The sequence below is a fragment of the Hippocampus guttulatus genome, chromosome 7, assembly GCF_054856545.1.
Source record: "Hippocampus guttulatus isolate MCC_2025c chromosome 7, RoL_Hgut_1.0, whole genome shotgun sequence".
Lineage (NCBI taxonomy): Eukaryota > Metazoa > Chordata > Actinopteri > Syngnathiformes > Syngnathidae > Hippocampus > Hippocampus guttulatus.
In genome coordinates, this window is record NC_141267.1 from 6,783,623 (window position 1) to 6,810,647 (window position 27,025).

A 27,025-nucleotide genomic window follows, 5' to 3' on the forward strand; every position below is an offset into this window, starting at 1 on the left:
TCAAAGACATTAATCCAAATGTAAGAGCATTTTATAACACACTGACTCCTAATTTAACTCCTAAATGTGTTTTTGGCTTCACTCAAAATACTTTGCTGCTGTTTCCTTTTTGTGTGTGTTAGGCAGCAATAATCTCTGTATGGGCTACGAATATGCATTAGAGATTGCATGTGTATGTTCAATATCTCAAGCTACAGTTGAAGAGCTCCAGGGGTTTTTGAGCGTCACATGCCTGGAAATCAATTTTAACTCAAAATCCACTCTGGAATTTCAATATTCCGGCATGTCTGTGTGAGGCCCCATGTTTGTTCCCCATGTGTTTGTACCATTAAACTACCTGGGTGACTGTAAACTAGCTTGTCTGGTCCGAGCCACATTGACATATGTCTTTGTGTGGAGTCCCTCCGAATTGGAATGCCATGCCCTAAATGTTAACTGGGTTTTGGTTCAGTTAATTGTGTGACTTTTTTTTTTAAATCCAAATTTCTTTTTAGTTGAATTCTGGTTTTAATAATTTGAGCAGCGGGTGCTTCCATTCATTCTTTTGTGATCTATTTTGAAGGGTGGGGAGCCTGTAAATGTGGGTGGTCCAGCCTTCTCCTTGGACTCTGACGGCAGCCTGCTGATTGCCTCACCCTCTGGAAATGAGACAGGAGAGTTCCTCTGCACAGCTGCCAATGCTGCTGGTCACACCTCAAGAAAAGTCCAGCTAACTGTCTTTGGTAATGCTTTTGCAAAAAGAGAGGCAACCATAACACACTTATGCTCACTTTTCCTAAATTTGGGGGAAGACCTCAAATGCTGCAGACAATGATTCAACAATATGCTTTAAATCATATCATTAAATGTGTTCTTGTGAAAACTCTTGGGAAAATAAATGGTGGGATTTATGGAGTCATTATAATGATGCGGCTAGACCAGGGGTCGGCAACCTAAAATGTTGAAAGAGCCATTGGACCAAAAAAACGAAAAACAAATATGTCTGGAGCCGCAAAAAAAAAAAAGCCTTATACTGTATATGCCTTATAATGAGGGCAACACATGCTATATGTATCTATATTAGCTATATTATCCTTCTACCAAAATACACAATGAGCCTTCATGATTAAATTGTCACGTACATGGTGGTGGAGGACCCCAAAAAGCAGGCAAAGAGGGAGAAGCAGGGTGAACTTGACAAACATGTACCTGTATTAACAAAATGCTGAGAAAACTGGAACATTATGTGATTCTAAATGAAAGGCTACATACAATAGTAAATGGCTTTTTTTTTTTGATTGATTGACACTCTTCACCATTTGCGTTTCCAGTACGCCCGAGGTCCAATACTAGTGGCGCCAGAGGCTCCTCTGTCCCAACAAGGATGTCAGTGATTGAGGGTGAGGATGCAATTTTACTATGTGAAGTACATAGTGTCCCCCCTCCCTCCATTAGCTGGGCCAGGGAGAGACAACTCATCTCTCCTTACTCACCAAGGTAAAACATACATTTTTTGGACCACACACACCCACACACACTATATATATATGGTGTTAGGGTAGAATATAGTCATTGTCACTGCGATCTACCCGCACGGTGAAAAAATGAGGTTTGTCAGATGCATGTGCTCAATAGACAGTACAGGATGATGGAGAAATACTCCAACATAACTCTGCGAAATATGGCACCCATACAATAAGTAATGCTTTGTAGGGTAGCTGCATTGACATTATGAGTAGTATGCAACATTGTCTGGTCTGTACATGGTATACGGACTATTTCTATTCATATTCACACTGCATTTAATGAGTTAACTACCGGTAGCTTTAAATGTCTTTGTGCTGCTTTCAGACACAATCAGCTCCCCTCAGGGTCACTGAAAATCTTCGAGACCAAAGTGTCAGACAGTGGACTCTATGTATGCATTGCCTCCAACATTGCTGGCAATCTAACTCAATCCATTGAATTGAGTGTTCTGGGTAAGTTTGTGTTCACCTATTCAGCGGCAGTACTAGCAAATAAACCATTTTACATGAATTGGAGATTCAGTCACAGTATGATCATCAATGATACATAAACATTTTAATTCTAGAGTGCTGGGTTTTCTAATTTATTTGAATTAATATTCAAGTGTTGTGACACACCTCATAATGACAAAAAATCCATTATTCGGTTATACTTGTGAAGTAATTCTTTCTGTCTTCCATAGTAATAAAGTCTTCCCTGAAGAGCAGAAACTCTTAAGGCTGATATGTGGATGTGCTTTCATTTGTATTATTATTTTTTTAAATTTCCTGTCAGGTTGTCCCAGTATGTTTGATGATTAAATTGTATAAGTAGCATACAGGTTCAGATGGGACAAACAAAGTTTTAATCTTGACCTCTACCCATCAGTGCCCCCTAATATCCAGGCGGGTCCCAAGATCATGAAAGTCCAGATGGGTCATCTTGTCGAGCTTCTGTGCATCGTACAAGGTGTACCGAAGCCCAACCTTTCCTGGACAAAGGATGGCAAGACGTATCCGATGTCCCCCGATGGCAGTCTCACTTTGGGCCCAGTGGGGCTGGGAGATGAAGGAACCTATACATGTACAGCAGTCAACATTGCAGGCAGCGATGAAGCTCAAGTGCAACTACTAATACAAGGTTACTTTCAAATATTGCTTCATCAGTGGATATCGTATTCAAGATGTACTTACGAATGCCGCAGGAAATTATTGAAATATTGTTTGGAAATCATATTTTCAGGAGCAACACACACATATGGATGCCCGATTTGAGTATGACAAACACAACTTAGTTTGGTCGATTTTGTTAACTGTTTGGCCGCGGTAGATTTTTTTTTATTCGTTGTGGTGTGTAACTGTCCCTGTGGTTAATTGCAGTTCCCCCGGTGGTTGAAGTTTTGGAGCCCCCATTCAATAGTCACTTACAGGAGAGAGTTGCAAATCAACGCATTGCCTTCCCTTGCCCCGCCAAAGGTACATCACTGAAATCAGCTATGGTTATTCATTCACTAATCATGTCTATGTTGAAGGTGCATACACTTTTTTCAAAAGTATCTTAAGTACACTGAGCCTCTTTTTCTCGCCTTGTCTCCGCAGGGCTTCCCAAGCCAGTGATTCAATGGTTACGTAACGGCCAGGTACTTACCGGTAACGAGCCCGGTGTGTCTATTCTGGAGGATGGCACAATGTTGATTCTGGCATCTTTGTCACCGCTGGACGAGGGGGAGTATGTCTGTTCTGCCGCTAATGATGCTGGGTCCACAGAGAGGAAGTATCAGCTCAAAGTCAATGGTGGCTGACCCAATTAATTTGCTCATTACTCCTAAAAGCTCTCCTGATTGCATCTCCTATTATAACCAAACCTAATGTTTCCCAGTTCCCCCAACACTCCGTGACAGTGACACATCAGGAAACCTTTCTGTGGTTCAGAACCAGCCCACCGATTTGTCCTGTGATATAACAGGAAGCCCGATGCCAGTCATCACCTGGTACAAAGATGGAACTCTTGTAAGAAAAATCAACCTGCGCAAACTCAACAATTTATTTATATTTTATATTCGGTACCTTCATAGTTTCTCGAGGTTTTTGCTGTCAGTATCTCCAAGTGGTCTTTTATGAGCATTCTATCAGTTGACTGACTGGATGAGCGGAGATTTTCTCAAAGTTGCTGTTGGTAGGATTTGAACATGCACAGGAAGCCCACAATGGATCTGTAATCCAGCGTTTTAGAAGCTCAGACGATAAATGAGCTATTTACAAAAGTAGTTCAACAAATGAACAGCATACAAATATTTCAACACCAAACTTAGTATTTGATTATTTTTTTTTACATGGAAAACAGCAAAACAACATTGAGTAGCTGTATAAATCACAGGCTCTGCTGAGAGTTATAGGTTATTAATGGCCTGTTCTTTTGTCCTTTTCTTAATGTATGTTTCATAATCCATTATGTTGTCTTATAGGTAGAGGCTAGTAACAACATTCAGATTGTCGATAAGGGGAAAACCTTGAAACTATTGAAGGCAGCGACAGCAGATGCAGGCAGCTACACCTGTGAAGCCCTCAACATTGCTGGCAGCACACAAAAAGACTTCTTTGTGGATGTACTGGGTGAGTAAAAGCAGATAAATCATATGGAAACAAAAGTGTGGTTTATTAATAATTGGGCAGCACAATGCTGATTTTGATAAGCAGGATGCTCCAGGATGGGATCTTGCTTAAAATCTCGATCGGTGGGCTGCATCTTTCCCAGACAGGATATACAGTATGATATGATAGTGGGGGGTGAATGATTCATTAACCATATGTCTTCTCTGTCACAGTCCCACCCACCATTGCGGGGTCCGATTCTCCCCAAGATATGTCTGGAATTCTCAAACAGGAGATCAGGTTGGAGTGCAAAGTAAAAGGAGTGCCATTTCCCACGATCCAGTGGTACAAGGATCGAAGGTTAGTACCCAAAAACATTATGAATGGTCAATGTGAATGAAAGCCTTCTTTAATCATTCCCTTTCAATCATGCTATTTTGTGTTTCTAGGCTGGTATTTCTTGGGGATCCAAACTTGGAGGTCATGGACCACGGTCAAGTGTTAAGAATAAAGAGTGCCCGTCTAGGAGACCAGGCGAGGTATCACTGTAGCGTCATGAATACGGCTGGCAAACAGTCCAAGGACTTCAATCTCAAGGTGTATGGTGAGGATTTAACTGAAAAATTGGGGTCAGCCATTCCCATTGTTTTCTTTCTCAGGACAAAATACTGTATTTGGAAAAATGTCTCAGGAGCTCTAATATGGTTTTACAAAGGCATGATATAAAAATATGTGTGAAGTACGTCACAACACGTCTCCAAAGAAGGATTTATTGCTCAGGGTTTATGAAGATAGACTGCTTTTAACCGTTGAAAGTGCACCTAGAACATTGTCATGAAATTGGTCAGACACAAAAATCCCGTGGCAAGTGACATGTTACAACTTTATGTTTTGTTTAGTTTTTTTTTTAAATGTTTTTATTCCAAGTTCCCCCATCCATCAGAGGTGGTAACCAAACAACAGAAGTTACCGCCCTGCTGGACACAGTCGTCACGCTTGAGTGTGAGGCACGGGGAGTGCCACTCCCCATCATCACCTGGTTCCGAAAAGGAGAGGCCATCCTTTCTAGCCGCCAGTCTCAGTATGTAGAGCAGGGGCGTTTCCTGAAGATCCTTCGGGTGCAAGCGTCAGATGTTGGCCAGTACACCTGCAAGGTGACCAGTGTCTCCGGAACCGCTGAAAAGAGCTTTGAGCTTGATATCTACTGTAAGAAATCAATAATTTATGATGGGTTCCTTCAGTTTTATACTGTAATAACCCGTGTTCTTGCACTTAGTGAATGTGAGAGTGAAAATAAAGTGGTAATTTTACAATTATTCTCCTTTTTCTCCTGATTCATCCTCCATCGACAGTGCCTCCATCCATAGCAGGAGGACAGAGCGGAACTTCTGAAAGAAAGGTGGTTCTCAGTAAGCCTCTCATCTTAGAGTGTGAGGCTGGTGGCTACCCTCCCCCTTCCCTTACCTGGCTGAAGGACGACGTTCCAGTCCAACACGGAGACAAAGTGCGAGTCTTTGACCAAGGGAGGAAAATTGAAATCATGTCAGCCATGGTGTCGGACTCAGGACGCTACGTTTGTGTGGCAACAAGCATTGCTGGGGAGGCGGAAGTCACGTATGACGTCAGAGTTTTGGGTATGCACAAATATCTGTGTGGAAGTATAGATGTGGCACACATAATATACAATACTAAATGGATTATTGGGATTGGATTATTATATTGTATTTATGATACACTAATGCATTTATTTGATGCAGTGGATTATATTTATGGAAGCAGAATTCTTGCATCGGAAGTGTGCTAACTTACGATTGCTAACGCATAGCGATATACAGTGTAGCGATTGTATCAAACTCTTTAAAATATGCTCGCAATCTCCTTAAATGATGTCGAGTTACCATAAATGACATATCACCTTATTATTTGCTCCAGTTAACCAAGCGATTTCATATACTGTATCACAGTGCACGCAGGTGCGTGTGAACATACTTTGTAGGCTTGCTTATTTTGACAAGCTCGACCCAACCTTATTTTGAGGGCACATAAACAACCACAAAATAAAATACAAAGTCTCTATTGTCGCGTTCTACAGTGCAGATGCAACAAATTTGAGTTTATGAAACCATAACATCTATCCATCCATCCATTTTTCGGTCCGCTTTATCCTCACAAGGGTCGTGAGGCGTGCTGGAGCCTATCCCAGCTGTCTTCGGGCAGTAGGCAGGGGACACCCCTATCCGGTGGCCAGCCAATCACAGGGCACACAGAGACGAACAACCATCCGTGCTCACACTCAATTTTGAGTGTTCCATTAACCTGCCATGCATGTTTTTGGAATGTGGGAGTACCCGGAGAAAACCCTCGAAGGCATCAGAAAATGCAAAGTCCACACAGAGAGGCCACAGCCGGGAAACCATAACAGACAACCAATAATAAAATAGATTTGCACATTCTGAGTATCCCAACCTGGAGAATTTATCTTTAAAAAAATGCCCTCAGTGCCGCCTTCTATTGATGGAGGAGACGAGATGACTGACAGCACCATAATTGTCAACACCCCTCTGGAGCTGGAATGCCAAGCCACTGGAACACCTGCACCCGCAATAACGTAAGACCTCCGCGTGGAATTTTTTTCACTTGTTCCATAGAATGAACAAAGTCATTGTAACAATCTCCATCCTCAGGTGGTATAAAGATGGACAGTTAGTCAGATATGGCGAAGGGCTGCGACTTGCAGCCAACGGCTGGCGACTGATTATCCCTCGTGCTCAGGTCTCTGACACGGGTCGGTTTCAGTGTGTGGCTACCAATGAAGGAGGAGACCAAGAGAAGGACTTCAATGTGGTTGTACAAGGTACTAGTTTCTTCAAATCGAAATAAGGAATAAGGAATTGTGTATGTACCCTCGAAATGCATACTGGGGGAAATATTTGGGTGATTATTTCTATTCGCTTTCTTTTACTGCTTTGTCCAATTGCCATTTTGACTCTTCTCCTGTTCGACAAAATAGACAATGAGTCTCCCCTCTGAACTATTCCAGTTCCTCCATCCATTCGTTCCACTGGGACTGCCGAGCGTGCGGTTGTTCTGCACAAAGCAATCAATCTGGAGTGCATCTCGAGTGGCATCCCTGCACCAACCATGACCTGGCTTAAAGATGGTCGACCTGTTGATACATCACAGGAGCACTTAAAGGTTGATGAATGGATTATTTGAGGATGACAAATAGTCATTGTTTATTTAAAACAAATTCTACTGTACGCTTATTTCACCAGCATAGCAAAAGGACAATGCATATAATAACACTGCCTTGAAAATATTTTCATACCCCTTGAATTTTTACACATTTTTTAACCCTACAATGACAAACTTGAGTGTATTATGTTGAGATATCATATAGACCACAGGTGTCAAAGTCAAGGCCTGGGGGCCAGATCCAGCCCGTCACATCATTTTATGTGACCCGCACATGCAATTCATGTGTCAACTTCCATAATCCTTGCTAAAGTCTGTACCGAATGGTCAAATGCAAAAATCCACAGCTCAGGTCGTTCAATCTGTCTGCTTCCTGCCGCATAGTTTGGAGACGCCAGCTGTTCCGCTCCTGCGTTTGCCTGCATTCCTTCAGCTGATGGCTGTTTTTTTTTCTTTTCTGGACTTCTCCTGGATACTTTCCATTTCTTTTTTTACATACAGCCGCCTGTGACCATTTCCTTCCACGTTTTCCTTTTCAATGTGAGCATGGCCTAATAATTAGCGCAAGACTGCGATTAGCAACAAGGCTTGAAGCCTCCACTGATGAATGCCACAAACTCCTTCAGAAATTTTAAATTATTTTTTTTCCTTTTAGCTATTTCAGAAACCCAATTTTATTAATTTTACGTTTAAAAGATTTTCTGTGATGAATGTATGTTCTTTTTGTAATTTTTACAAGCTACTTTTTGCTTTACCTCTGAATGTCGTTAACTGTTGTGTTTGAAAATGCTTTTAGGAGTTATGTCCTTGCTTGTGTGAAACACAATGAGTTGCCTTGTGCATGATACGTTCTATATGAATAAAGCTGTCTTGCCTTGTCTAGAGGTTATATACTCCACAGATCTGGCCTGTATGGAAGAGTGGCAGGAAAGAATTGCTGAAAGGAAGGCATAAGAAGTCCCATTTACCATTTGGGGGACACCACAAACATGCAAAACAAGATGTTTTGGTCAGATGAAACCAAAGTTGAGTTATTTGGCCTAAATGCAAAGTGCTGTTTGTGTCTGAAAACGTCCCATATTTAAAACACCCAGAATACAGAGTACCCGCCTTAAAACATGGTGGTGGCAACATCATGCCTTGGGCTTGCTTTTCTTCATATAGGGAAGCGGGTCAGAGTTGATGGGAAGCTAATACATGGCAATGCTGGACAAAAACCTGTTGGACACTGCAAAAGATTTAAGATTGGGAAGGATCTTCATCTTACAGCAGGACAATGATCCTAAACAGAAAACCAGAGCTTCAATGGAATGGTTTAGATGAAAGAATATCCACGTGTTATAATGGCCCGCTCTAAATTCCATCGAACATCTGTGGCAAGACTTGAGAAAAAAGAAAATGCTGTTCTCAAAAGTTCTCCATCCAATCAGGCAGACTGTGAATTATTTCTCTTCCAATTCACAATTCTGTGCTGCTTTTTGTTGGTTGATCATATAAAATCTCAAGAAATAAAACATTGAGGTTTGTGGTTGTAAGGTGGCAAAATGTGAAAAAGTTCAAGAAGTATGAATATGTTTTCGAGTCGCTGTGACTGTTGACACAAATAAGAAAGTCTTTCACAATTTAACATTGACGGTAATCAGATTTGTTTTTTCTTGTGTGTCTGTCTGTGTGTGTGTGCGTGTGTGTGGTTTTGTACACCAGCTCGAGTCAGCAGGCAGAGTTCTAAAGGTCTTAGGGGCTAGACAAGAGGATTCTGGGAAATACACCTGTCTGGCCACAAATGCTGCTGGTGAAGCTCAAAAAAACATACGCCTCAGTGTCCATGGTAAGAGAGAAATATCGAGTGGATTCTCCACATCTTGTTTCCTCTCATTTGTTGTCGTCCATTTCTCTTCGCTCATCTGTTGCGTTGTGCTTATGTTCGACCATGTGTTTTTCGCAGTGCCCCCCACGATCTCAGCCCCTGGAGACATCATCAACCAGACCATCCTATCAGGCTTCTCGACTGAGCTTGAGTGCAAGGCCGCAGGCAGTCCATTACCTGGTGAGACTCACAAACACCCTCCTCTCTTCTCTCGCTCAAAGGCACAATTTCGACTGACCCGTGCAGTAGCCACGGCTTTTCCATCAATGTATCAGCAGAAAATTGATCTCAGATGACTCCGCACTGGTGACTTCATTCCCCCTGCCATTCTTTCCGTGCACTGTAGCGTGCACTCTACGGATAACCACTCCTATTCCAGATAATTGAAGACTTTTCTGGGGATGTGTTTGTATTTTGGATCTAATGTTGCATTCCAGATCTGCCGGGGTCTGTGAAATAATAAAGTGTAAAAATGTTATATTACACATCTACATCTAACCTTTGAGACATAATTCAGCTCTTAAAATCAAGGCGACTGTTGGGGTGGACAATTATGCTGGATCAGTTTGGGGTATACAGGGTACAGGATAGTGTATCTTGAGGTAAGACTCTTTAATAGGTGGTAGAAGGCAGGTTTGGGAGATGCATAATATCACCGCAAATGCTTGCCTCTTAATATTCACACCGGCTTCTTTGTGTCACAGCGATAACATGGTCCAAAGACGGTCGACCGCTGACAAATGCAGCTGGGGTGACTCTGCTGAAACGTGGCCAGGTACTGGAGATTGAAAGAGCTCAGCTCTCGGATGCAGGGATATACAGATGCATAGCAGTCAACTTGGCCGGAGTTGCAGAGATATCCCACAGCTTGCAGGTGTTCGGTCAGTGTCTTTTTTGGGAGGTTTTGCCAGTTACAGCAGATGTTTTCATTTGTTTGTGTCCCTACGAACGTCAGACTGCTGTCATGAGTGTGTGCAGTGAAACGTTTTTCAACTTTCTTATGCAGTGCCGCCGGTCATCACAAGCCGAGGTGGCACAGTAACAGTAGTCGTGAAGGAGCCTGGCAGACTGGAATGCGAGGCTACGGGAGTGCCCTTACCTAGTCTCACCTGGCTCAAAGATGGCAGCCCTGTGACAAGTGTATCCCATGGCACACAGGTTTTTTGTTTTGTTTGTTTTTGTATCTTTTATTGTATTTTAACAAACAACCTTATGCAACGCATATCTTGGTTGCGGTCAATTCACAAATTCCTGAATAGGTACGTTATTGTGTTGTGTCTTCAACGGTAAGCAATAGGCTACACTTGCCTCACATTTGCATGTAAGATTAAAAATGTGTTGAATATTCACAATGACATTCTGCTTTTGAGTTAACTCCTTCACTCCCAAAGACGGGCGGCTATAGATGCCAAACATGCATTGGAACTTGGACAGTTGGCAGTCTTAAATGTAATGGACTGTACAGTATGAATCGATAAAAGAGAGCAGATTTACTATTATTATTGTTATTATTATTATTATTATCAACCCTTGAATCCATGTAAATTATACAGACACACTCGCTTACTGCGGCTGTCCCACAGGTCTTGTCTGGTGGCAAGGTGCTGTCTCTGCGTAGTGCACAGGTTAGTGACATGGGCCGGTATACCTGTGTTGCTGTCAACGCTGGAGGAGAGCAACAGCAAGATTATGATCTGAAGGTTTATGGTGAGTCATCACCATTTATCGGTTGTTGAATATGTTCTCTAGTGATATTCACATGTACCATGTCTTACGTCCATCAAAGTCCATGTATCACTGGTGGTGAAAAGTCAAGTGGTCCATGAGATTCTTGTGGGTGCATTAATCTTTATTTTATCTTATTTTTTAATTTTAATTTTAGAGGGTCCCATGCCACACCCATTTTATTTTTGGTGGGCATTGGTAAGCCCCGCAAACGACAGAGCGATGGGGGTTGCACTGCAGAGATGTTTGGATTTGTGCTATTTAAACTCAACTCATGATGCCTCTCTTTGCGGCCCCGCGCCGCATTGCACACACACTTTCGTGCCTTTCTGTCAGGCAACCCGCCCCTCGCCCACGCGTGTGCACTCCAATCGCAAATGACTGATAAGAGGATTGAGGGTGAACTCCGACAGTTTCATTGGGCCACTGCGACGTGTTGAGTAATTTCATTGGTCAGACGTGACGAGATTATGGTTAAATCTATGGGCAGCTTGAAGCTCGTCAGTAAAAAGTCCAAAGTAAACCGAGTCACATTAAAAGTCACAGGGTTCAAAGCGTGGGGAAAAAAGGAGCGGCTCATAGGCCGGCACAGCTGGTAGATTTGAAATTTCTTGTCGTAACTTGCGCCATTCTACTCCAAATGTCAAAAGACTCACGCAGAGTGACGGACGAACTGTAAAGCTGGATGGGGTTGTAAATGTGATGTTGGGGTGATAAACTCAACATGTACAAGTGGTCCTTTATCTGATGAAGAAATTGAGAAACACAGCTATTGTTTTCAATGGGCTTTCACTTTTAGAACACTTTCCCACCTTCAAGGCGCTCAAAGCGCTACATCAGGAGGTTCCGTATCTTCCTCAAGGACATTTCAACATGATCAGATGCAGAGCTGGTGATTGAACCCGCAACTTCTGGGTTGCGAGACTTCCATTCTACCACTGAGCCATGCCGTGCCTCTCTTGTTAATCAAATAGTTTTTATTCAGGATCTGACATTGATCTGATTGGTTCTTTTTTTTTTGGAGGGGGGGGGGTGCCAGCAATGTGCTATGATGTAGTATTCAAAATATCCGTAAAACACGTTTGACGATGATAAATGATCAAAGGTCTTGGCAAGCACAGAGGAACAAGCAGCAAAAGCTCTGCTTGTTCCATTGTTCTCTTTCCAACCTTCTATTCTTTGCTTTATTGCCAAATTGCTACTGACATTGGACGGCGTTTTTTTTCTTCCACCAGACCTACAGATCACACCGGCGATGTGTCACAGGGGTCTTGAAAAGCATGTGTATTGAGAGGAAGTGCGGCCAGAATAAGCTTTGCCTTTCAATAAATATTGTTAGCTTCCTGCAGGGAGTTGAACACGTAATGGCCTATATCGCTCCAATCAAAGCGGATGTCACTTTGGAAACATAAGACATGTCGTTTACCGGCAGGGAATCATGGAGGCCCCTCCCATGTCTGTTTAAACAAGCACTGGATGTATGCGAAATGCAAACATCCACACGGTGTGCGTTTCCTCTGAAAGATCAAGAAGAGTTTGTCCTAAGAAATGACGGAAGATTTGCTGTGGTAATTGCTACCATTCTTCGGCAGCTTCCCGCGTCTGACCAAATACTGAGTGAAGGCCTGTTTGAATCCTTCCCACTTGCTCTCTTTTCTGTCCACGATACAGAGGAAATTGCCTTGCAATAATTTTATCAATGAGACCACATTTTAACAAATGAGCAGAGTGTCTTGGGAGAGGAAATAATGACTATAGAAAAACTGAATAAAGAGCACAATACTTACCGTAATTGGAAAAGTGCCATGACACAGCCGCATATTCAAAGTTATTTAATGTACTTGCTGGGTGCGACCCGAAGGAGGATAAGCAGTCAATGGATGGATGGAAGTTATGACACAGGATGTTGGATTACATATGATGAGTGATAAGGTGTTTAGCAAAGAGGCAGCCCAAACCTTAAAAACACAAACAATTGGTGAATGAGTTTATCGCTGCTAGCTTAGCAAAAGATCTAGACCCAGATGCCCAACTTAGAAGATCATGTATCGAGGAGTTCATGCCCTCAGATAATAATAAATTGTAAGAGAGAAATACAAGCGTAGGACTCCCCTGAACAACTCTAACCTAAAAACTAATTATAGGAATCACTATAAGACAATCTTAGTACTTGCATACCTTTCATAATCTAGTCTCCCGTATTAGGCATTTCATTTTAAAATATCCAAACATCTTCCACAGTGCCGCCCAACATCAAGGGAGAGGAAATGAACGCTACCGTGATGCTCGGAAGTTCGGTGGACCTGCACTGTCTGAGTGATGCCATTCCCCCACCCACTCTGTCGTGGCGCAAAGATGGCCGTCCACTGTTCACAAAACCTGGTCTGACTCTCTCAGCAGATGGGAATTTGCTCAAGGTAGGAAATATATCTTAGCACAGTTGTCAAAGTCAAGGCCCGGGGGCCAGATCTGGCCCACCACATCATTTTATGTGGCCCGTGAAAGCAAATCAAGCATGTGGAGTTCCATGATGCTTGCTAAAGTCCGTACCAAAATTTCAAATTGTCATATGTAATCCACAATAAGAGTCATTATTTTTGACTTCTGATTTTAAAACTAGTTATCCATCAATTTGTTGTGCGCTGTGTATGTAATATGTGGAGCGGATTAAACATTTATATGGTTTCCCAAAATTCATAACGGCCCAGCAAGGTAAACCGTAACTACAACGTGGCCCGCGACAAAAATGAGTTTGACACCCCTGCCTTAGCAGACAACAACAACAATAAAAATATAAATTGCTATCTTGCACTTTATATTAAGTGTACTGCATGCACTGTATATGTCCTGTATATTTGCTTGAAGTGTTCACATGCAGCTATGGGAACAAACCTCTTAATCAATTAATTAATAACTGACAGTGATTAATCAATCAAGGCTTGGGCTTGACCCCTTACTAAGAGGCCAACACAGTGGTTGTTTGTCTATACGTGGAGATTCATCCAGGCTTGATCCTTCCTACCCACCAAATAAAAAATGGACACATGGATGCCGCCCGAAATGAAGACATTTATTGGTTTTCAATTTCTTGGGAGTCATTTGAAATGGCTCGGGTAAGTTCGGCATGGAAGAACGTGGCAGTCGTGTGTTCAACGCCATCAAACACTTAGGATGCATTTGACTCTAGTGCAGTGGTTCTCAAAGTGGGTTCGATCGAACCCCAGGTTTTCAGGGAATCGGTCTCAGGGGTTTGACGGAGCCTTTGCCTTGAAGGTTAAGACACACCTGTCTCAACATGTCAATTAATTATGACCCGCACGCTTGGCCATCACTGGCTGCAGATGATCACATTACATTGCTTGTCCAATCAGTGCTGCGGGAAATTTAGTTCGCTCAGCCATCGACGAGTGACTGTCGTGATAGTACGTCGTGTGATTTTTTTTTTGGAATTTTTTTTAATACATGCTAACTATGTCAAGCAACAGAAAAAAAAACGGTCAGACGAATATTTACAACACGGATTCACATGCATCACGGAAAGAGATGGGAGTCCTATCTGCGTGATTTGTCATGCCAAGTTGAGCAACTCAAAACTGAAGGAACACTTCTTGAATCATATTTTTATTTTTCACTAATGAAGGGTTCGGTGAATGTGCATATGAACTGGTTGGGTTCAGTACCTCTAACAAGGTTAACTCTTTCATTCCACAAGACGTACTTGTACGTCTTTTTAAAATTAGGCCCCGCCTACCAAGGACGTACTTGTACAGCTAAGTCTTTTTTTTGCGTCATATAGAGGAGGAGGGTCTGATGCAATCTGTGAATGAGAATAAGCTGTTTACATTGTAAATCATGTTAAAAAAAAGTGACCAGTAGGCGGCAGTGGTGCCTCACGTGCTTGAAATGCATGCTTTTACAAAAAGCTCTTTTTCTCCAATTTTTGTCCAGGAATCGCCATTTGCATGAAACGTAGCCATTTTGTAATGCTGATTGCTGAAGAATGGAAAAAGATAGAAACAATTTTTTTTTCTGCTGAAAGAAGAGAGTCCAAACTTTATTTTGGTAGGCTCCATGTTTAAATAGCATTAGAACCAAATATTCTGTGGGCCTTGCAAGATCAGTCAAAATCCAGTATAACGCTGGGATTGAGGGGGTTGCTCCAGTGAAAATGGCTGGGATTGAATGAGTTAAGAACCACTGCTCTAGTGCATCCTACAAGTGTTTTGGATAGTGACTAGAGATCGTAAGTGAGGCCATTTCTCATGTCCTCAGAATTATTCTTTTGGATGAATGGACAAAGATTCCCATAGATACACTCCAAAATCTTGTGGAAAGCCTTTCCAGAAGAGTGGAGGGAGGGGCATACACTCCATTTCCGTACTTTGGCAAGGCATGTTGGTGTAAAGATGAGGTCTCCCAATATTTGTGTCCGTCATATACTGTGCAGTATCAGGCTCGGTATTGAGCTTATGCTTTTTCTGTGACTCTTATTGCTAGGTTGTCAGTGCTCAGGTGCAGGACTCAGGCAGGTATACCTGTGAGGCCACGAACATTGCTGGCAAGACAGAGAAGAACTATAACGTGAATGTGTGGGGTGAGTTCTGTGCTTTGGAAAACATATACTGTCGCAAATCATCCAAACAATTAGTGTTATGCAGATCAGTACAACGCAAATTATCCCTCTCATATAGCAAATATCAAATATGGACCGTGATTGTTTTGTTTAGAGCTCAGTAAAAATGCACCTAGAAAGTTGATTAAATACTGCAGAATTTTTTTGGGGTGACCTATCACTACTACAGTTTCTCCAAGTATTCGAGGCTCGGAAGAGGTGTCACCACTCACAGTGATTGAAGGAAGTCTCATCACACTAGTTTGTGAATCCAGTGGAATCCCACCTCCCAGGCTCAGCTGGAGGAAGGATGGTAAGTTTGAGTGTTTGCCAGGATCTTTTTGTACAATACACTTACTTTTACTTTTTTTTTTTCTTCAATCAAATGTTTGCTGTTACCCGTCGGTTAATTATACACAGGTATGATGCAATATACCTGGGTGATTTTTTTTTGTTTTGTTTTATTCTGCGATTTATTCACCACACTAATTCTAAGTAAACCATCCATGCAATATTAAAAGGCACATGCGTGAGATTCGTTTCGCGGTTCGTAACTGCTTGCATTCCAGGTGCGGTGCTCCCATCTGACGAGCGTCTCAGGGTTTTGTCAGGAGGTCGGCACCTGCAGATTTCCAATGCTGAGAGGGCAGACGCAGCTTCCTATGTCTGTTCGGCTTCCAGTGCAGCTGGCAGCACATCCAAGGAGTACAGCCTGCAGGTTTATGGTTCGTACAGACTAACCGATCTGGGGCACCTATTTATTGCTTCAGCCAAGATTCATTCATTTATGAGAAACTGTAACTGTAATCTATTCCGGTCTAATAAAATGAAGGTTGAAATATGACATAATATATGTGTATTTAATATTGCATACCTTAAACGTGCATATTGTGTCCCCGCTTCCTATGTGCTCTTCTCATATTAGTCCGCCCTTCCATCAGACCCAACGAGGGTGACGCCGACGGCATCGTTGTGACAAAAGGAGGCGATGTGATGTTACAGTGTGCTGCAGATGGCGTGCCACGGCCGGCGGTCACCTGGCTGAAAGATGGCCGGCCCATCACAGGCCTCCATAATGCTAAGATTCTTAATGAGGGAAGGCTGCTTCAGATTAAAGATGCGAACATTTCGGACACGGGACGCTACACCTGTATTGCTGTTAATGTGGCAGGGCAGGCAGAAAACAAGCATGACATCAGTGTGCATGGTATGAAGTCACTCCGATTTTGTGTCGTCGAATTGCATTGTGCTTCGGTTTACTTTTTTACTTTCTGTTTTCCAGTCCCACCAACGATCATTGGTGAGGTTCAGCTCCCCGAAAATGTCAGTGTAGTTGTGAAGAACCCGGTGGCTCTGAGCTGCGAGGCTTCTGGCATTCCTCTTCCTGCCATCACCTGGTTGAAGGATGGTCGACCAATCAGAGGGACCGGTTCTGTTCGTGTTCTTTCAGGTAAACTTCATTTACTGAATAGACGGTACACGGGTATTGTATGTAGACCATTCATGAACATTATTCTCCGAGATGATGGTACTATTCAAATGTAAGGTAACATGAATTCTCTATGCAATGTTGAACCTCTCCACAGATGTCAAAGCTTGTTTGTACAGCTGAGAGACTGACAGCCAAATTTCTCAATGTTTTATTATGGACAGGCTGCACTTTTTAAGTGACAAATGTCTAAACCTTGTCAAATGACAAATGATGGTTATTAAATTGAGTGTGTTTATCGTCTAGGTGGGCGCAGCCTACGTCTAATGCATGCTGCAGTGGAGGACGCTGGGAGGTACAGCTGCATCGCATCTAACAGTGCAGGAGAAGAAAATAAGAATTTTGACCTTACCGTCCTGGGTAAATGAATTGAAAGTTAGTTGTCTTAATATGTTTTTGTGCATATGGAGATACTGATTACCTGTCAACACATGTTTACCTATTCGTAACCAGTTCCACCAAGTATTGTAGAAGAAGGAAGTGTTACGGACACAAAAGTGAAGGAGAGGCACAACATTACTCTAAACTGTGAGGCCTCAGGTAAAGGACATTCTATCAAATTTGTCTCAGAAAAGATATTTTTCAAATCCAAGCTGCCTAAGTGAAATGTTCCCCCTCAAAATAATCCCCTCAGTCTTTCCCAGACCTGTCTGCTACACCTTCATGCACTCTTGTCACGGCCTGCTTGATGTTATCCTGTTCAAAATGGGTCTACTTGATGAATCTTTTGATCTTGAGAAAGAGAAAGAAAAACACATAGGGAGGTTGCACCAGAGTTTCAACATTCTTCTTGGCCCGGAGCTGCTGGATGTTCAGGATTATACTGTGAACGGACATGTTGTCACGATGAAGTCGACACGAGTTGTTCCGGCACAACTCCAGCCTCTTCTCACTCACTGAAACGAAGCAAAAGCCACAAGATCTCTTTGTTGATGTACTGGTTAATCGTTTGGCCCACAGTGAAGGGGAGAAAGTGTTTTGTTTCTAGTTTGGATTTGAAATATATCTTTTGTCACACCAGTCCTGGATCTTTTTTGAGACCCCTCATACATCCGACACCATGCTCTGTATAATACTTAGGTCTCTGTGTTACTATTTTGTTAGGTAACCCAATCCCAGAAATTACATGGCTGAAGGATGGAAAACAATCACTGCCAGACGGACGCCATCTTGTCTTGTCTCATGGCCGTTACCTCCTAATTTCTGCTGTGCAAGTGGCTGACACTGGCAGATACAGTTGCCTTGCATCAAATATTGCAGGGGATCGCAGCCGCCATTTCAACCTCAATGTCTTGGGTACATAGAGAGGAATCTGCTGAGGATCATGAAGTTACTGAATTTAAACCTTGTCATGTTCTCTTATTTGACTGGCTTCTATTCTCATCAGTTTCTCCCGGCATTGCTGGGTCAGGACCAGATGGTTCGGCGGAGGAGGTGACGGTTACCTTGAGTAGCCCTACCTCACTGGTGTGTGAAGTTCAGTCGTACCCTCCTGCACTGATCACCTGGCTCAAAGATGGCAGATCATTCGAGTCCAGTCAGAATGCCAGAGTTCTTCCAGGTTATATTTATGTGATTATATTTGATGTATACCGTCAATTCTTCCAAAGGTCATTTCACGTTTGGCCACTTCTCTGACTTGGCCTACATTGATAGAGTATGTATAAGTTTGATGTGAGTGATACATTGTTAAAATATCGTAACTAACATGAGCATTGCGCGCATTCCTAATCTGAAGTTCCTCTGTTTATCCTTTCCCAGGTGGCCGAACCCTGCAGATTTTTAATGCAAAAGAAGAGGATGCTGGGCGTTACACTTGTGTTGCCACAAATGAGGCTGGAGAGAGTCTCAAGCACTATGATGTCAAAGTATATGGTGAGTTCAAGCTAAGAGTAGAAGGGAGCTTATTCACTTAAACTCTTTTACACCTCCTTATTGAAATACCCGGTCATGCTTGTTTCTCTTTATTGACCCTAGTTCCCCCACAAATCGATAAAAACGATATCCTGGGTGAAGGACTAACCCCTAAAGTAGTCAAGGTCAAGGTCAACAGCACACTTACGATGGAGTGTGCAGCTCAGGCCTTTCCTACCCCAGCACTGCAGTGGTACATGGACGGAAAGGTAAACCACCTCCTTTTGAGTGTATGTATTCATGTCTGTATGTTTCTCACTGATGCTTCTTCTAAACAGATTCTGCTGGCAGATGAGCACGTGTCCATCACAGCTAATGGTCGCATTGTTCAGATCAGACATGCTCAGGTGTCCGACACTGGCCGTTACACTTGCATAGCCACTAATGTAGCTGGAGAGGACGAGAAGGACTTTGATGTAAATATACAAGGTGAACTGGGTTGACTGATGAAATGTGCCTGAGACCATCAGTGAATTTTCTGGGGGGGGGGTTCATATCATTTCTGTGAAGCAGGAGTGCCCAACCAGGCGATCGCGGTCAAACGGCAATGCGCAGACAGTCTGCAATTGTAGCTTGCGATCAGAGCCGTTGAGATATATCTATTGTTAGCCATCCATCCATTTTCTGAACCGCTTTATCCTCACAAGAGTCGCGGGGCATGCTGGAGCCTATCCCAGCTGTCTTTGGGCAGTAGGCGGGGGACACCCTGGACCGGTTGCCAGCCAATCGCAGGGCACACAGAAACGAACAACCATCCGCGCTCACACTCACACCTAGGGACAATTTAGAGTGTTCAATACGCCTGCTATGCACGTTTTTGGAATGTGGGAGGAAACCGAAGTACCCGGAGAAAACCCACGCAGGAAGGCCGCAGCCGGGATCGAACCCACGACCTCTGCGCTAAGCACTGGACCACCGGGCCTCCTATCTATTGTTATGATTATTTTAATAAGTTTGTGTGAACTGCAATTCACCAATGGCAATGTCAAAGAATGGGAATTTGGAGCGCCGGGAGAAGCATTTTCAAACGGTATACGCGAGCTATGATAATGATATTCCTACACTTAACATGCAACAAAAGTGCATCCCTGCCTCCCTGTATTATCAGGTCTCCCACTCTGTTAGGCAGTGGTTTCCTCTTCACAATTCAGTCTTGTCTGCGATTGGCTGGCAACCGGTTCAGGGTGTCCCCCGCCTACTCCCCAGAGACGGCTGGGATAGACTCCAGCACCCCCCGTGACCCTTGTGAGGATTAAGCGGTTTGAAAAATGGATGGATGGATGAATTCAGTCTTGTATCTAGTCCATATTTCTGTAACGTTCATTAGGGTCCGTTATGGCTGTTTTGCTCATCATGACATGTGTGTGTGTGTGTGTGCATGTGTATACATGTGCATGTGTGTGTGTGTGGGGGGGGGGGTGTGCGCACGCGTGCATGTGCATGTGCATTAGCGGGTCGATTGCAGGTGGTTTGCTGCTTGAACAGTAGATCTTCAGTTAGAAAAGGTTGGGCACCCCTGCTGTATAGCATTTTTTTTAAATAATCATCAGTATGTCTCTGAATCAAATATTCAATCTCATCAAATGATGTTCATGTACTACACATTAAACCTGCAAATATTCCATGAATGAAATATATACTTGCACAATGAAAGTGTATTCAGCACATTGTTTCTTGCCCCCTCACCTTTTTCCTCAGTTCCTCCCAGTTTCAACAGACCCGCCGGATCTGGTGATACAGCGTCCCCATCAAGCTTTGGAGTGGATGCTCGTGAAGTGATACTCAATAATCCAATTTCTCTATACTGTGAGCCCAATGCTGTACCCCCTCCTACACTGACTTGGTACAAAGATGGCCAGCCCCTGATCTCAAATGATAACATTCTAATCATGCCAGGTGAGATGGAAACAACTGAAAGAAAGAGCAGAAAGAAAGAACGAGCAAGTGTGTGCCAACATGTGAGTGCTTTATTGTCAGGGGGAAGAGTGCTACAGATCCCCAGGACTCAGGCAGAGGACTCGGGCAGATACATATGTGTGGCTGTCAATGAAGCAGGAGAAGATTCCATTCAGTATGATGTTAGAGTATTATGTGAGTCCAATATGTAGTATGTGTGTGTGGGCTCGGACTGAATTCAGTATTTCGAAACGAGAATTTGACATCTCTGTTTGTGCGTACGTGTGTGTGTGTGTGTGTGTGTGCGTGCGTGTGTGCGTGTGTGTGTGTGTGTGTGTATTTCTAAACTGTATATTGGTTTTATACCAGTGCCCCCCACAATACGAGGTATGCACAACGAGTTACCCGATGAGGTGACAGTCTTGGTCAATAAAACAACTTTGTTGGAATGCCATGTGGACGGCAACCCCGCCCCCAAGATAACCTGGTTTAAGGACAACGAGCTGGTCAGCCGTGATGGACCTCATAGGATTCTGTCCAATGGCAGAACACTTCAGGTAGCGTGTTTGGAAATCTTACTGTATATATAATAATAATGATAATACTTTTTAGTACCATTCTCTGTCATCTAATTAATGCTTACCGGTACATTTAGTAACATGTGTTCTGTGTCTATGTGTGTATGAATCGTCAGGTTTTGACAGCCCAAGTGTCTGACACAGGACGCTATGTGTGTGTGGCTGACAATGTGGCTGGAAGTGTTGAAAAATCCTTTCATCTCAATGTGCATGGTAAGTATAACATATTAATTTGTTCCATTTGTTTTGTTCTGTTTTCCTAACATACGTGACGGTTGCTTTGTTTTTTTCTTTCAGTTGCTCCTACTATTTTAGGCCAAAACCATGAAAACGTGACAGTCGTGGTGAACAACTTTGTCTCCCTGTCGTGTGAAGCCAGTGGTTTCCCCCCTCCTACCTTGAGTTGGTTAAATGAGAGGGGTCCAGTTCAGGCCAACACCAATGCACTCATCATGCCGGGTATGTTAAATCGATGTCAGGGAGACGGACTATAGTAGTCTGTAACACTTAATCAATGTGTTAGCAGTGAATGAGTTAATTACATGGAATCTTAACGTTGAACAGTTTAATTTGTGCCTGCAGGCGGTCGTACATTACAAATCTTGAAAGCCAAAGTATTAGATGGCGGAAAATACAGTTGTGTTGCCCTGAATGCAGCAGGAGAGGCTTACAAGAACTTTTACCTCACAGTTTTTGGTCAGTCCCTCCCTCTCTGCACAGTCCTGTAAACTGAGTGTGAGAAACAAAACATCAAATGTGAGAGTAAAAATGTTGCCTTATTTTCGGTTTCTCAGTTCCTCCCAGTATCCGGGATAAGAACGGGGATTCCCCCGTGGTTGTGAATGTGCTTGCGGGGAAATCAGTCACTCTGGAGTGTGAATCCGAAGCAGTACCTCCTCCCACCATCACCTGGTACAAGAATGGAAGGATGGTGACAGAATCTGTCAACTTGCGCATTCTGGCTGAGGGGCAGACGCTTCAGATCAGAGCCTCTGAGGTGAAACTCATTTTGATTGACTTGTAGTTTTGAACACCTTTGATGATTTGTCAAGGTGTTTGTCAATGTTTTTTTTTGTTTTAGTTTTTTTACCCCACCGGTTTTTGCTGGCTGAAACATCTGTCTGTTTGGAAACCTTTATTTTGTTCTGCTCAAATCATTTTTTGGGAAACTATAACAGCCTGCACAAGAAATGCAAATGTTTACATAAAATTAGTATATAAAATATATAATTGAGTGAGAACCTTAATTTTTACAACCTCCTAATTATTCTCATTTTATTTCCAGGTGTCTGATACTGGACAATATGTGTGCAAGGCCACTAACGTTGCTGGTCAAATGGACAAGAACTTCCACCTGAACATTTACGGTACTCAGGTTTAGCTGATTGTTAATTTAATATGCACTGGGGGGGGGGGGCATATTTTCCCATTCAGGCTCAAGTCAATTTCTTACGCCACTTTCAAAAAGCACCAATTCTCGTGTCGAGGCTTCTGACACAACCACCATCATGCGTAACCTGCAAATTTATGCGCATCCACCAAAGAGGCGTGATTCAGTCTGACTAATTTCCGTATCATGGAGTTTTCCTGAGATGTGAATTCTATGGAGATCTATCTGGAAAATAGGTCACACTTTAAACTAACTAGTGGATACGGCAAGTGTACTGATCCTAGCCACTGACGTCTGCACGGCCAACAACAGGCTTTTAAGACCATGTGGTTTTGTTTCTTTCACTTTTTAATAAATCCGATGTAAGCAATTCAGTCAGAACACAGTGCTCAAGACCGAACATTTGAGGGATGGTGCAAAGCGAGTGAAAGTTAATCAGGTTGCCAAACATTGAAATGTGCATGGCACAGATGCAATAAAATAAAAACATACAGACTATGATGACTCATGGCGCATTATTACCGTATTGGCCTGAATGTAAGACGGTGGGTTTTTTTGCATTGAAATAAGACTGGAAAAGTGGGAGTCGTCTTATATTCGGGGTCTAGACATTATACCCATTCATGACGCTAGATGGCCCCAGATATCATTGAAGCGAATGCTGAACTTGACTCCCCAGGCCAAAGTGAACCCCTGTCACGAAGAATAAAAATAAAAATAGCGGTAAGAAAGAAAAGAGAAGAAAATAATAGCAGAGATAACAGAAAATGGAGAAACGTAGCAACAATCTGGAGAAAAGTGGGTCGAAGATCGGCCAGGTTAACCGGCAGCTGAAGAGAAGTTATGATGTCATTTACATTTCAAAAACCAGAACCCATTCATTTACGAATGTGATTGCACTTCAGTTTATATATTTAAATGTTCAGATATTAAGATTTGAATGAGGCAAAATAACATGCTTTTTCTCTCAAATATATTGTTATAATCGTTTGTTTCAGATGTACTGTAATTATTTTCTGTATAAAAAATAATTGGGTGTTCAAAAACTCTTTTTTCAAACTTGAGTCTTGAAAAAGAGGGGGTCGTCTTATAATCAGGGCCATCTTATATTCGGGCCAATACGGTATACCTGTATTGTTTGTGATCGGAGCTGATGCTGAGCCTCGTTTCCCACCATTTCACATGATATTGTATAATCTCAACGTTTAGCCGTCATTGTGTTTTAGTAGGGACAACATGCAGCCGTTGAGCTGTTGGTTCGGTCATCAGCATAAATCAGCCAAGTCGGCCGGTAGCGGTCATCACGTGACATCAGCGGCTGTGAAATGACTCAAAATGTACCATGTGATGTTTCACCTTCCAGAGGTACTAGACTTTAGTACAGCCTCTGGAGTGTGAAAGAGAAAAGGTGCTTTACTCTATGGGAAATTGCACACACTGACATAAGTGTCAAGGAACGCCCTCATTTCAGGATCGCTCCACCCGGAGAGCATACATTTCATGAAGGCGTGTGTGACACACTTAAATGGATGGGAGACCTGCAAAACCCACGGGAGAATATGCCCTTGAAGTCATGACTTGTTATTCTGTCGCTTATAGTTGCCCCTCGTATCGATGGCCCAGCTGAGGAACATTTTGTGGAGACCATCAATAACCCAGTCACCTTTGCCTGTGATGCTGTTGGGATCCCTCCTCCCATTCTCATGTGGTTGAAGAATGGACAACCAATTGGTAAACGTGTCCCCGTGAAGACAGGGACCTTGTTTTGTCTATGTGCTCATATGATTAAACAGGTTCTATGTTTAAACACGTTTCTGAATCGTCAAAGAACGTTGAACATTGAATGACGTCATCCTATTCCTTCAATAGAATGACAATTATATCAATGTGATTTGTTTAGCGAGCTCAGTTTCTTTGGAGATGCACATATTCTCTGGAGGCAGCAAGCTTCAGATTGCACGGTCACAGATGTCCGACAGTGGCACTTACAGTTGTTTGGCCTCCAATGTGGAAGGCAAAGTGCAGAAAAACTACCACCTCACCATACAAGGTACCTGGAGACTTGAACTTGAAATGATATGTTAAGAACATGTTCTCAAGCTAGCATCTTACATTTCTGAAGTGCATCCACGTGACTGTAACTAAAACCAACAATACTCTCTTAAGTTCCACCTAGTATCTCTGAATCAGAGTTACCCAGTGAGATTGGGGTCCTGCTAAATGAAAGCATACAGCTCGCGTGTCATGTCCAGGGATCGCCCAGTCCAACCATCCAATGGTTAAAAGATGGAGAAGTCATCAACAATGCAGGCAATAAGGACTTTAGGTACACTACATGACCCCCAAAAATATGCCACATAAGTATACCTAGGCTGTGCTCTGATGATGTTGATGTGATGTTGCTTAGAATCAGCCCAGATGGCAGCATTCTTACTGTGACTGCTACCCACACCACTGACAGTGGCAAGTACACCTGTGTCGCCTCCAACAGTGCAGGAGAAGAAGATCGGATATTCAATTTGAATATATATGGTTGGTCGAATTTAAAAAAAATCTCATGTTTCGCATTAAAAAAAATGTGTGTATATATATATATATATACAGTATATATTTTCTTTGGGGGGGGGGGGTTGTATTTGCCCTTGTGTTAATCACCGCTCCACTTACTCCTTTAGTGCCTCCTGTGATTGAGGGCAACAGTGAAAAAGTCGAGGAATTGACCACAGTCCTTGACAGCTCAGTCAACATCAAGTGTGTGGCAACCGGATCTCCTGCGCCACAGCTTAATTGGCTCAGAAATGGCCTCCCCCTTCCACTGTCCTCACATATACGTCTTCTCTCTGCAGGCCAGATGCTCCGGTAGGTCTGCAGACGGAGCTACCTGTAGGTTCAGAATGGCAGCTCTGGACATCCAGTTTGTTATCATGTACAGTTTTAGTACGAAATACTGTAGTGCAAAATGAAAAATATATCACGTGCCACAACGGCATGAGCAGGAGCTCAATATCTACTGCATGCGCAAACACCTGTTGTGAACTATTTCATACATTTTTTTGTATAGGCACTGTCTTGCATGCCCTAAATGCAACTGCATTGTTGTGTGCAGCTGAAACTCTCATCTCATGCCCTTTATGAAGTCATTTGTGGTTTTGTTATGCAAATCCACATCAGCTAGTTACAATAAAATGGACTTGGAAACACAGGAGCAAACAATTACACAGTCCCAAAAAATAAATAAATAAAGGACTATATAGGTAAATAAAAGTCAGTGACAAAGATAGGATGATATTTGGAATTCTATAATGTTTTGCAGTCACCCAGAAAAATGATTATAACTGTACATGGTGAATGTGTCACCCAGAATTTCCCGCACCCAAGTATCTGATGGTAGCACCTACACTTGTGTCGCATCAAATAGAGCAGGAGTTGACAACAGACATTACAACCTACATGTGAATGGTGAGTCTGACATGCGATCAGGTTTGATAGTCTTGCAGTGCATTCTTTGGTATTCATGTTCAACATTTCATATTTTATTTCCAAGATGATAACTACACATTCTCAGTCATTTCATAAGACCATCACTGGTATGTAATTGCCAGAGCTTGTTTCCCTGAGGAGGCAGTTGTTCCTGATAATTAATGTTTAAAGGGGTCTTATTCAAGTGTGCTCCTTTTTTCTGTGTGTGGTAAATGTTGTGTTATAAAAGATGGCATACTGTATTTTTCAATTTGTATCAAATTTATTATCAAGGCAAGCTATATGCCTTAGAATTAAATGTTAAAATTAATGAGATGAAGTAAAATGGTCTTCATATTATCATCAGTTCGGTTACATTCTTTTGGAGGTCATCATCAAGCCGTATGAGTGAGGGAGGTACTCATGTTATGACGAAAGGATTCAGGGGTTTACAAGTAAAAAAGGTTGGGAACCACTGCTCGATACTCTTCACACATTATTTTTTCACTCAGTCCCCCCAGTTCTGGATGGAGCAAGGAGCACGGTTGACGTGATTGTAGTTCGAGGAAACCTGGCTTCTCTGCTGTGTTTAGCGGATGGAACCCCAACACCTTCTGTCACCTGGCTCAAAGAGGGGCGACATCTGTCAAATGACACCCAAGTGAGACTACTGAACCAAAATACAACGATGCAGTTCCTCCAGGCTGAAGTCAGCAACACAGGACACTACACCTGTATCGCTAGCAACACAGCGGGTCAAACAAGCCGTCACTTTAACTTGAAAGTTCTTGGTGAGTGGAAATCAAAGCTTAGGACTTTTAACG

At 42.7% G+C, this 27,025-nt stretch overlaps 1 protein-coding gene across 2 annotated transcripts in view; it reads left to right on the forward strand.

The window, feature by feature from the left end:
- hmcn1 (hemicentin 1) overlaps window positions 1-27,025 on the forward strand; it is an 86,861-nt gene that overhangs the window by 37,459 nt on the left and 22,377 nt on the right. For both annotated transcript variants that reach the window (XM_086115001.1, XM_086115002.1), the window contains exons 21-68: window positions 563-722; window positions 1,311-1,476; window positions 1,831-1,958; window positions 2,374-2,625; window positions 2,865-2,960; window positions 3,084-3,278; window positions 3,364-3,494; window positions 3,950-4,097; window positions 4,310-4,436; window positions 4,526-4,680; window positions 5,004-5,282; window positions 5,429-5,710; window positions 6,576-6,684; window positions 6,761-6,930; window positions 7,117-7,271; window positions 8,976-9,099; window positions 9,217-9,318; window positions 9,843-10,019; window positions 10,145-10,296; window positions 10,722-10,845; window positions 13,105-13,280; window positions 15,361-15,457; window positions 15,666-15,788; window positions 16,045-16,200; window positions 16,401-16,682; window positions 16,758-16,925; window positions 17,211-17,324; window positions 17,418-17,504; window positions 18,069-18,260; window positions 18,352-18,525; window positions 18,726-18,839; window positions 18,942-19,087; window positions 19,157-19,307; window positions 20,577-20,774; window positions 20,856-20,969; window positions 21,144-21,331; window positions 21,469-21,565; window positions 21,650-21,811; window positions 21,935-22,048; window positions 22,147-22,349; window positions 22,638-22,719; window positions 24,342-24,473; window positions 24,643-24,792; window positions 24,909-25,068; window positions 25,150-25,274; window positions 25,418-25,601; window positions 26,104-26,201; window positions 26,714-26,992. In XM_086115001.1, coding sequence (XP_085971127.1) covers window positions 563-722; window positions 1,311-1,476; window positions 1,831-1,958; window positions 2,374-2,625; window positions 2,865-2,960; window positions 3,084-3,278; window positions 3,364-3,494; window positions 3,950-4,097; window positions 4,310-4,436; window positions 4,526-4,680; window positions 5,004-5,282; window positions 5,429-5,710; window positions 6,576-6,684; window positions 6,761-6,930; window positions 7,117-7,271; window positions 8,976-9,099; window positions 9,217-9,318; window positions 9,843-10,019; window positions 10,145-10,296; window positions 10,722-10,845; window positions 13,105-13,280; window positions 15,361-15,457; window positions 15,666-15,788; window positions 16,045-16,200; window positions 16,401-16,682; window positions 16,758-16,925; window positions 17,211-17,324; window positions 17,418-17,504; window positions 18,069-18,260; window positions 18,352-18,525; window positions 18,726-18,839; window positions 18,942-19,087; window positions 19,157-19,307; window positions 20,577-20,774; window positions 20,856-20,969; window positions 21,144-21,331; window positions 21,469-21,565; window positions 21,650-21,811; window positions 21,935-22,048; window positions 22,147-22,349; window positions 22,638-22,719; window positions 24,342-24,473; window positions 24,643-24,792; window positions 24,909-25,068; window positions 25,150-25,274; window positions 25,418-25,601; window positions 26,104-26,201; window positions 26,714-26,992 — 7,498 coding nt within the window. The remainder of the gene's footprint in view (window positions 1-562; window positions 723-1,310; window positions 1,477-1,830; window positions 1,959-2,373; window positions 2,626-2,864; window positions 2,961-3,083; window positions 3,279-3,363; window positions 3,495-3,949; window positions 4,098-4,309; window positions 4,437-4,525; window positions 4,681-5,003; window positions 5,283-5,428; window positions 5,711-6,575; window positions 6,685-6,760; window positions 6,931-7,116; window positions 7,272-8,975; window positions 9,100-9,216; window positions 9,319-9,842; window positions 10,020-10,144; window positions 10,297-10,721; window positions 10,846-13,104; window positions 13,281-15,360; window positions 15,458-15,665; window positions 15,789-16,044; window positions 16,201-16,400; window positions 16,683-16,757; window positions 16,926-17,210; window positions 17,325-17,417; window positions 17,505-18,068; window positions 18,261-18,351; window positions 18,526-18,725; window positions 18,840-18,941; window positions 19,088-19,156; window positions 19,308-20,576; window positions 20,775-20,855; window positions 20,970-21,143; window positions 21,332-21,468; window positions 21,566-21,649; window positions 21,812-21,934; window positions 22,049-22,146; window positions 22,350-22,637; window positions 22,720-24,341; window positions 24,474-24,642; window positions 24,793-24,908; window positions 25,069-25,149; window positions 25,275-25,417; window positions 25,602-26,103; window positions 26,202-26,713; window positions 26,993-27,025) is intronic.